The 10,699-nt window shown below is 34.1% G+C and overlaps 1 protein-coding gene and 1 long non-coding RNA gene across 2 annotated transcripts; both read right to left on the minus strand.

Annotated features, from left to right (window-relative positions):
- Window positions 1-2,551: 2,551 nt before the first annotated feature.
- Window positions 2,552-3,477, minus strand: LOC121994221. Its single transcript, XR_006115644.1, has 3 exons — window positions 3,405-3,477; window positions 3,131-3,325; window positions 2,552-2,590 (listed from the first exon to the last, which is right to left on the minus strand). It is a non-coding gene; the product is annotated as an uncharacterized LOC121994221 (long non-coding RNA).
- Window positions 3,478-9,369: 5,892 nt separating this feature from the next.
- LOC121994222 (UPF0047 protein YjbQ-like) lies at window positions 9,370-10,542 on the minus strand. Its single transcript, XM_042548328.1, has 4 exons — window positions 10,293-10,542; window positions 10,001-10,061; window positions 9,807-9,901; window positions 9,370-9,704 (listed from the first exon to the last, which is right to left on the minus strand). Exons 1-4 carry the CDS (start codon window positions 10,365-10,367, stop codon window positions 9,663-9,665), a joined length of 273 nt encoding a protein of 90 aa, XP_042404262.1. The 5' UTR covers window positions 10,368-10,542; the 3' UTR covers window positions 9,370-9,662.
- Window positions 10,543-10,699: the final 157 nt, after the last annotated feature.

The raw sequence follows: 10,699 nt of genomic DNA on the forward strand, positions 1-10,699 counted from the left end.
CCTTTGAGCATTAACATTTCAACAATGAAGGTATCATACCCTTCATTGTATCCAATACTCACCCTTGAGCATTCTGCTTTTCAACAATGAATGTCTCATACCCTTCATTGTAGCCCATGCTCCTCTTAGAGCATTCTTTTTTCCAACAATAAAGATATCCGATCTACCATTGTTTCCCCATGCTCAACCTTGAGCACTTTACAAAACAAAGGTTTTACCACCTTCAATGGATTTGGAAAAATATTTCCATGTTTTTAAAAAGTAGTTTCCCCTAAAAATACACTTCAAACTTCTGTCATTGCACCAACAATGACTTGGAATTCCTAAATCTTTAGGAAACCAAAAAATTTAAAGTTTTGAGGTTTAAAAGATTCAATATTGAAACTAACCTCATCCTAAACTTCAATTTAGTGTTCCTTGACCATTTGTCCTTGTTTTCATCATGAAAATTACCCTTAAATATATATAAATATTTTCTAAGGGTTTGGGAGTGGTTAAAGAGGCTAAAGATGGCTCAAAGTGCTGAAATCAAACTTTCTCAACCAAAATCAGTCTTCTTAATTGATTAGGTTGGGATTCAATCGATTGACACACTTTCAATCGATCGCCAAATCAATTCCGCGAGCTTCTATTCGCGGAAATTACCTCTGAATTGATCCACTGATCGATCCATGCAAGGTTGAATTGATCGAATGATCGATTCAATGAGCTTCTGCTTACGTCAATACCCATCTCAATCGATCGCCCGATCTATTGGAGGTATGATTTCCTGAAATCCAATTTCAGTGAAATTTAGAAATACCCTAAAAATTCTATAAAAATCTAAAAATCATAAAAATTATTGTAGACATTATTTAGGGTATATACTATCAAGAAAAAATAGTTTTCTAAGAAAATACATCTTATTTTCAAAGATTGACACAAAATTAGAAATTTGTAAAAACTTCAATGTTTCTTCCAAGTTTGTGTCTAACTTTTCAATGATGATTACTATCAAAAGATAGTGTTCACCAAGATTTTTTAAAGTATATTAAAAATAATTTTCAAAATCAATTTCCAACCATGTTCTTTGGGCTCAATGCACATGACTTGTATATTAGCTTTCCCAATAATTGGAGTACACATAACTATGTGTTTAGATGAAATCAAAACTTAAATAGATGCACTAAATCAATATCTTGATTCTTGTTCATCATCTTAACATCTCACTTGTATCTAATGTATAATAAAACATATACAAGTCAACTTATAGTCTTTGTGAGATATAGATTTTGGTTTTGCCCTAAACTAGGGATCATGCATATCTATTTAGGCATTTTAGGAATTATGAACATCCACCTAGGATGTTACTTGTTGGTAAATGGCATTGTCCTTACTTGCAAGAAATTAAAAATAATGCATGATGAGTTATGACATACATCAAAAGAAATAATTTTTAAAAGAAAATATACTACTGCTACATGATGTATGTATGACATGACATGATATTTTTGTTTATTTTTCATAATAAACATGAATGTAAACTATGATGTCATGACATATGATTGCACTACAACAAAAACATTAAAAGACAACGGTTAAAAACCGTTGTCGTAAGTCTTTAAAACCGTTGTAATTGGCAGTGTTGTTAAAAGTGGGGGGCTACGACAACAGTTTTAAACCATTATCTTTGACTGAAAAGACAACAGTTTTGCAACGGTTTAAAACCGTTGTCTTTGAATGAAAAGACAACGGTTTAAAACCGTTGTTGTTTAGAGTATTTTTTTAATAACATTGCCCGTTACAATCATTTTTGAGGCTACGACAACGGTTTTTAACTGTTGTCTTTGAGGGTGATAGACAACAACAACTGTTTTAAACTGTTGTCTTTTAAATTATTATCTTTTAATACCAATATATTATATCTCAATATAAATATATAATAAAGAATCATAATCACAAAAGAAAGAATATTTCTCACATCAATATCATTCAAAATGTTACTTATACAAGAATTACAATCACAAAAGAAGAAACATGTCTCATGTTTAGATAAAATTTATCTCAATACAAATAAACAAATAAGTTTCATTTATAACTAATGAACAATAGCCAACTAATGAACAAGTCTCATCACAATCTTCAACTTGTAGGATTTCATTGAACTCTTTTTTCTCACTTGCTGATTCTTTTTCAATCAATATATAAGAATTGGCAACCACTGTTATAGCCTTGCATATAGCAAAATGAATAAAGCTCAATGGAGTGAATAGCTTCATGTAGCTGAAACCAAAAAATTGGGACAAGCATAGCTTAATGGAGATGATGTAAGAATTGGCAACAAGTTAATTCCAATAAACTGATCAGTCCTGCCCCAACATGATCATGAATGAAAGTTGCATCGATGTATCGCTCTTCCTCTATAGCTCTCTGTGGCAACAAGAGTGCTTAGAATATAAATTAAATACAATAAGTGTATAAGACAAGTTTCATACATTCATAATAGTCAATGCTGCTCCAACAATATCCTTTTTGTAGCACCAGTTATGGCCAACTTCTGCTTTGCAGCTTCTCCATAATCCTCTCTTAAAATAGCCTCATTCAATTGTGACTGAAATAAGGCCATCACATAGCATGAAGCTATCAGCAAAACTAAAGCCACAATGGTATGAACAAAATTGTACACTAGAACATAATAAACTTGACTCTAACAAGAGGAAATCAAGTTTGGTATATTCAGTTAAGCTTCAACTTCTAATTTAGTGGTGTTGTTTGTGCTACTCTCTTTGGGCATAACAAGCCAGAGTGACCATGGTCCAAAACTTTGAACAAGACTGATTTTACCAGCTAGTTGATGGCCTATACCATGTGAATCATTTTCATATAACCTTTACAAACTTATAATAAGATCTGAACTAACATTGGCATAAACCAAATTGTGCTAACTATACCAATTTTATGGATCAGTATAACTGTTAGAACCAGCTGATATCATTTCAACTCGTCACAAGTGAAAATATTCGTGACCTATACCATATGTTGCTTTCGTTTTTAAAAATTGTTGTTTTAAAAATGCACATGAATACTCATTTTCATTAGATTAGGAGTCTCCAATACGGAAGCTGAAAAATGCACATATGAAAATATTCACCCTTGTTTTATCTCGTATAACAAACAGTAGAGTAGTCTTACGAGGACAAAACCGTCTCAGCATCACCTGTCATGAGGTAAACGAAAGCAACTAAGCAAAACTCAAATTAAAAGTATATGTAAAAAAGTTATTGTAAGACTCAATTTGTTCAGGGGAATATGGTTTGGTTGAAGCAGCAATTCGCCAGCTCCTACTCTGCAAGCAAGTACGTGCTGAATTCAAGAGTAAAGCCAACAAGTAGGAAATTAATGGGTAATTATGAAGAATATTTTACCATTTTTTACTAGCTATTAGCTAGGCCACAATCACTACAGCTGTTCTGGTTATGGAACTTGTTGGCTGATGCCTTCATGTATTCGTCAGTTAAATTTATATCAGAGTTCATAAATTTGAACCATAATGATGAAAAAGATGCACTTAAGGAGGAGACTTAATTTTTTTGAGACTTACTCAAGTGGGGATTTGAAAACAAAGAAGCATGCACCAATTGCCAAGTAGCACAGCAAGGGAACAAGCCCCTTTAAGTAATGTGAAGTTCCATCCTGTAAAAGTACCATTAGTTGAGTCTTGCAGGAAGAATTTTGGTTGAATCCTAGCATTTCAAAATAACTAAAAAACAACAACAGAAGTTAGTGTAACTAACAAGCATACCCCAATGAGTTACCTGTAACGTGAATGCTATTACTAGTATTGCCATGATCAATAAGCTAGTTTCTAATAGATTAAGATCAAGATCCATCTTGATTCCCGTTATCCAAGCCACCATAACACATAATGGAACCTTAAAAGGGCAAATTAGTACATTGTAAGCTATTCTTTAACATATACACAACATTTCATTTCAAAGCTACATCAAATTAAATCCTTACAACAAACATGGAGATCTGGGTTGCTGAACCAAGGGAAACACCAAGAGTAATATCCTGTGTGAGTTCAACAAGAAAAAATAATTATCACCATGAGAACAATCGTGTTTGACATTTGTTTTCCTTTATTCTTTGATTTGGGTGGATAAGCTAATTCATACGAGCAATACAAATGTAAGTAATAGAAATGCATTTAGCAGCATCACAAATATGGAAACAATTTGATATGAAATATTATGTTTTAAGAAATTTATACTGACATATTTGCCTTGTGTTGCTCAACAAGTTATGCACCTTCATGCATCAATATCAGAAACAGTATGATCTCACACATAATGCCCAAATGCTCTTGTGAGTCCAGCTATGTGTATCTATTATGAGAAAATATACAAAGACCAAGTCATTTAAAGTTTAGTATGTTCCAAAAGAAATAAACACGTCGAGTTAGTATAATTTAACCGTTAGCAAGCTCATGATAACATGCACATCAACAACAAAAGAGTCATGAATTAGAATTGCGTACAGATTACTAAAACAATTTTATAAGATAAATTGGCTAACAATATGTGATTGCTAACATAAAATGCAGATCATTTGTCTATAAGTGTTGAAGTATCAATCACAACGCAAGCAGCAGGCAATAAGATCCATCGAACCACCAAACACAAGACGGTTAAGTGGACCAAACACAAGACGGTTAAGTGGTTACCCATAAATTGGTTTGATACTCCATGGAGAATGAGCAACAGAAACTAGAAACTGTGATGAAGACGGCGATAACTTCAGTATGTATTTCATCTGGTAAGAAATTATAGTCCACACAAAGGATCTGAAACCCTACCAAAGTATATAAAAATGACGATCGAAATTACGTCTTTTATAGAGAAACAAGATCAATGAAAACTACCAAAAAGGCAGGTACAAGAATGAATCGACAAAGAAGCCCTACTCTACAAGGTCGGAAATAAGAGCCAAAGGAAGGGAACCTGAGTGAAGTAGACCAAAGTGACGAGCCAAAGGAAGAAAGCTCCGAAGGAGGCCCGCATCCGCGTCGCCCAGGAAATCCACATCTCGATCTATCGTACGGTGCTCAACTAACGCAGCCCTAAAAACTGGGGGGCGAACAAATCAAGAATGCACTCGACGGCGAGATGACCGAGAAGATTTGCTCCGGAGATTTGGTTTTCCCCTTGGGGATTGGCTTCGGTTCGTCCCCTCTTCGTCCCCCTCACCCAAACTCCTCCACAATGATGACGAGTTCATGTTCGGAGATCTCAACGACAACATCCTCATCAAGAAGCAGGTAAGATGAAACCCTAATGAGTAAGCAAAGGAAAGAGGTGAAGGGAGACATTAACCTGATGACACTTCCACCGGACAAAAGAGAGAGCATCGACCATGCCCTAGACGCAGTCAAGCTAGCAAACAAGATTCGGCGAGTTCTCGTCATTAGCGCATGTTCCGGTGAACAAACTCATCACCTTCCTCCACCTCCTCTCCACTTAAAAATTTGTGGAGAGGGGTTCGCCGGAGAGGGGTTGAATGAAGATGCTTAGGTTTTCGGCAGCAGGAGCGTGAAGAGATCGTATGGAGAGAGGGAAATAAAAACGGATAAGAAGGGTTCAGGAAGGCTAAGGCGGAAAACACGGCGCCAAAAATTTTTCACAGAGAGGGAAAAACACCGAAAGAATAAAGTAAAAGACAACGGTTTACAAAACTGTTGTCGTATCGCCTAAAAAAGTGCTTAAAGACAACGGTTTTAGATAACCGTTGTAAAATGCGTTGTTGATTCAAAAAAATATTGCTCAACGACAACGGTTTTCACAAAACCGTTGTCTTTTGTATTTTATGGGAGCTCAAAGACAATGGTTTTATCTAAAATCGTTGTCTTTTACCAAATTTACAACAGTTTCTTCTAAAACCGTTGTCTTTGTGGTGTTGTCGTTTAACATTTTTGTTGTAGAGTTGGCAAATAAAGTATAGCAAATTAGTATAAATAAAATATACCTATATAACATATATAAGTATCCGTAATCCTTAGCTGAACCTAAAATTGATCCTAGATTTGCCCTCATTTTCTCAAGAAAATGTCAAACCGCAACTTGACATTTCTTTTGGCTTTCCTTAGTTGTGCTAATTTAAATTATGTGTAATTTCTTAAGGTTTGCCACATTTTACTCTTCCAAAGAGTAATCAATTAAATTAAGACTTAAATTTGCCCTTAACTCATTAAGAAAATACCAAAATCCCAACTTGGCATTTCTTATGGTTTTCTCAAGTGTGTCAATTTAAATTAAGTTTAATTCCTCAAATTTTGGCATATTTTACTCTTCCAAAGAGTAATCAATTTATCTTCTTCATTTTCAAAGGTTAAGAAAAACCTTGAATGTGTAGTAGTTAGCTACACATTCAATAATGTAGTAGCTGCATTTTCAAAGGTTCAATTTACTCTTCAAAATAACTGCTACAATATGTAGTAGCTAACTGTCGAAATAACTACTACAATGTGTAGTAGTTAGCTGTCGAAGTAGCTCTTATAATGTATAGCAATTAGGGATTTTACATTGTAGCATAAATCTTAACAATATATATTAGAATTAGAGGGAATTAAAACTTAAATTAAAATGACTTACCATTGAATTAATTATGGGAAATTGAAACAACTTAAATTAGCAAGTTTGTTGCAAATTATATAACAAAAAAAATTAAATTTTATCAAAAAAAGATTACTAATATAGTAAGATTGTACGTTGTAGGTTTCAAAATCTCTTATTGCATCTTATTTACTCTCGAAAGATTAGTATATAGCACCCTTAAAATGATTAACTTATGTAGATGCTTTTATCCAGGTGTCATTAACACCCGACTAACTCCTAATAAAGATAACATATATTTTCCTCTATATTAATTAAATAAATCATTTAGAATCATGTATAAATTATATATTAAGATTAGAGATAATTACAACTTAAAATGAAATTACTTACCAAGTACTACACGTTGTAACAACTATTTAGACATTTAATTGTTATAATATGTAACAGCTACCTAGATAGTTAGCTACTATAATGTATAGTAACTACTTCGACATTTAGCTATTATAACATGTAGTAACTACTTGAACATTTAGCTACAACGAGTAGCCGCTACACGTTGTAGCAGCTAAATATCCAAATAATTGCTACAACGTGTAGCAGCTAACTGTCCAAGTAATTGCTACACGTTGTAGTAGGTGTCAGGCTTGTACGTTGTAGCATAACTCCTAATAATATATTAGGATTAGAAGAAATTATAATTTAAAATGAAACAACTTACCATTAATTATGAAATATGGAAAATGATGTTTGACAAGTTTTCTGTAAATTATATAACAAAAAATAATAAGAAAATATTGTTTGGACTGTCCAAGTAGCTGCTACACATTGTAGCAACTAGGGTTTGTACATTGTAGGATAAATCTTAATACAAAATATTATACAGAGTTGAAAAATTGACGGTAGAGTGGAAAGACTTACGATCGAGAATGGAGAGGGGTGCTAAGCAAAGCAGCGTTAACTTTGTTTGCGGTGGTGGCTCATCTTGCTTCCAGCTAGCTTGAGAACAAGTATGAGGTTGCTTAGCTTGTAGCGCCTTTGCTTTGCTTACTAGTAGGAGCAAGATGGAGCGAAAGATGAACAACGAAGGAAGGAGCGCGAGTTAGGAAAATTTAGATTTGGGAAAGTTGAGAAATTACCAATTGAGGGTGGGGTTTTGAATAGAGGGTGGAAATGGTATATATATATATATATATATATATATATATATATATATATATATATATATATATATATATATATATATATATATATATATATATATATATATATATATATATATATATATATATATATATATATATGTTTACCTAAATTATAAGAACAAAACTATTATAGTTGAGTCAACTATCAATAAGATTAGTTCATAAAGAGGAGAAGAATTTCAATAAATAAGTTTGAATTATTGGGTTTGTTGATGGATTACTTTGTCAAACAATTTAAGTGGATTGAGTTAAAATTTTATTAACTCATTTAAAGCCGGGTCTAGGCGGGTTGGCCCGCATGAGCCCGTGACTCACATGGGCCCGCCCGCAGCGGGCTTGGGTTAGCCCACTAGTTGAGAAAATGCTAAAGCAGTTGTTCATGCACTTTGAACAATCATAGAGGTCCCTTGGCGCTTCTCTCGTGTTCATCGGAGTTAAGAGCACACTTGCTGCTCTTTTAATTTATAATTAATCATTTTTATGGTAAACTTTTTTAACTTGTTTTGACAGCTTTTCCTTAGTAATTGGCATTAAATTCAATTTGCTTCATGAACATTTTCTCTTCATCATATGAGCAATTCACAGGCCAACCTAAGTCGCCGACTCGCCGTAGACTTTTTTATTTTATTTTTTTTTTTGGTGGACTTTTTGGTTGACCTATTTAACCCGTAACCCACCTTAAGTTAGGTAGGATTGAAAATTTCCCAACCCGCCAAGATAATAGATTGGCTCGCCTTGTCCCGTCGCATGAGTCGACCCGTCTGATAGCTCTATCATTAAGTATAATCTTTGTGAAGAAGAATACGTTTATATTGGACTTGTTCATCTCAAACGGTCAAGTTTCATCGGCCTCACACTACAAGAAAAAAGCTAAACAACAACGCTTTTTTGGCGTTGTCGTATGTACTTAAAAAGTGATGTTGTAGATGGTGTTGTAGAAAGTCATATCAAAGACAAAGCGTTGTGGTTGGTCACAAAGACAACGCTTTTTAAGCGTTGTCTTTTCGTTCTTAAAAAGCGTTGTTATAGATGTTGTTGTAAAAATGCACATATCAAAGACAACGCTTTAAAAGCGTTGTGGTTGGTCTCAAAGACATTGTTTTTTAAGCGTTGTCTTTTATTACTTAAAAACGTTGTCTTTTTAAATTTATAAAAAATAGTGTTTTTCTTAATTAAATAGCAAAAATTATAAAAAATACTCAAAATTTACATATAATTGAATATCCACAACCACAATCATTTTTATAATAAGACTATTTAACAAATAAATAAAACTTTATATTATACAAACAAAATGTATACATATTGATCCACTAATTAATTTTGTATCATACAAGTTATCCTTAACTTCATGACAATAATTTTTCAAACACACAAGTTTTACAAAACCTCATCATTGACTCTTCTTTAAGATTGCTGGACTTAATCTTAAAGGATCCATATCCAGTAGAGAGCAACCTATACATCACATTGAAACAAAATGATCAAAAGTTACAAGCTAATAGTGTGAAGTGCTACATAATAGAACAAGTTTCTATGCTTCCTCAAAATGGAGAGAAATCAATTGTGTGCTTTCCTTAAAGAAGAGAAGAACCATTCCTGTCTTATTGAAACAGAAAGATAAAGCATGATTAATAGTCTTGCTGCTATTATTCGAGAAGGATGGTCGCTTGATTAGAAGAATTATACATAGGGAATGGCAATCATAAGCTCTTCTACAATATTTAATGCCAAGATCAGCACAGCAGTTCAATAAATCGTAACTGCTTTATCAGCTGATACTGATTTTTCTGGCAATTGCCAGAGATGAAAGAAGGCTATTTCAGTATTGGGTGTTAATGAAATTGGGAGGCTGCAATTTTCACGTTTACTCACCTTCCAATGTGTGCTTCCACGGTGCAGATCGACCCTAACACAATAAGCAAAGGATGAATCATAAGTAAATCGTCAAAAAAAAAAAAATCCAATTCTATATTTTGCAGTAATCACTAAAGGGATCTATGAATATCACCTCTGGCACAATCCGATTCAGAAATGTTTCAGTGTCGCTCTGAACATCAGAGTCATAATTCTCATTTATGGTGAGAGAAGCACTTGTATGTTGCACTGAACAAGTATTTAACCTTCTGATCAGAAGAACAGCAGCAAAATGCAACGGACAATTTGTTTTTAATAAAATTGTAATCGCAGTCAACGAAAACTCACGGAAAAGATGAGCAAGGCCGCATTTGAAGCCCGACAAATCTTGTTGTATCTCTTCAACAATCTGGCACAACACCAGAAGCATACGAGTTATGTTTCATCACATTTTCCTATACATCGAGCGTCCATCAGTAAGAAATATAAGAGATCAAGTACAACCAAACGCATCTATCGATTGACCAGTGGATCATTTTCCAAACACAACAGGAAAAAAATTGCTTTTTACTGATTAATAAGGGAGATAAAATCAAGAAATGATCGGAAGAAAAAGAGACAGATTTGGGGGCGATTGAACCTTGGGGGTGATGAGATGGCATCCGCGCCTCTGAGCAGGGACGACGACGGTCTTCTGTGCCCACTTGGCGGCCATGGCCTCAGAGACAGCACTAGAAATGCCGGCGGCGGCCACGACAAGTGTACGAGGGCCCTTCTGGGATCTCAAACGGGGGATCGCATGGAATTGCTTCTTTAAGTCCAGCAATCTCTTCTTCTGAAAGGCTTTCAGCTATCACTCTTAGAGCCATCTTCTTCAACTTGTCATCAGCACACCTGGGGTTGTAGGCAATCAAGAAATTTTGTATGAAAACTTTCATACATGTAAATCTCGTACTAAATAATATGTCAATGTTATATATACATGTAATTCATACCGTAAGTGTGTTTATATCGTAACTGACAAGTTTTCTTTAGGGCCAACTTCTA

The sequence above is a fragment of the Zingiber officinale genome, chromosome 6A, assembly GCF_018446385.1.
Source record: "Zingiber officinale cultivar Zhangliang chromosome 6A, Zo_v1.1, whole genome shotgun sequence".
Classification (NCBI taxonomy): Eukaryota; Viridiplantae; Streptophyta; class Magnoliopsida; order Zingiberales; family Zingiberaceae; genus Zingiber; species Zingiber officinale.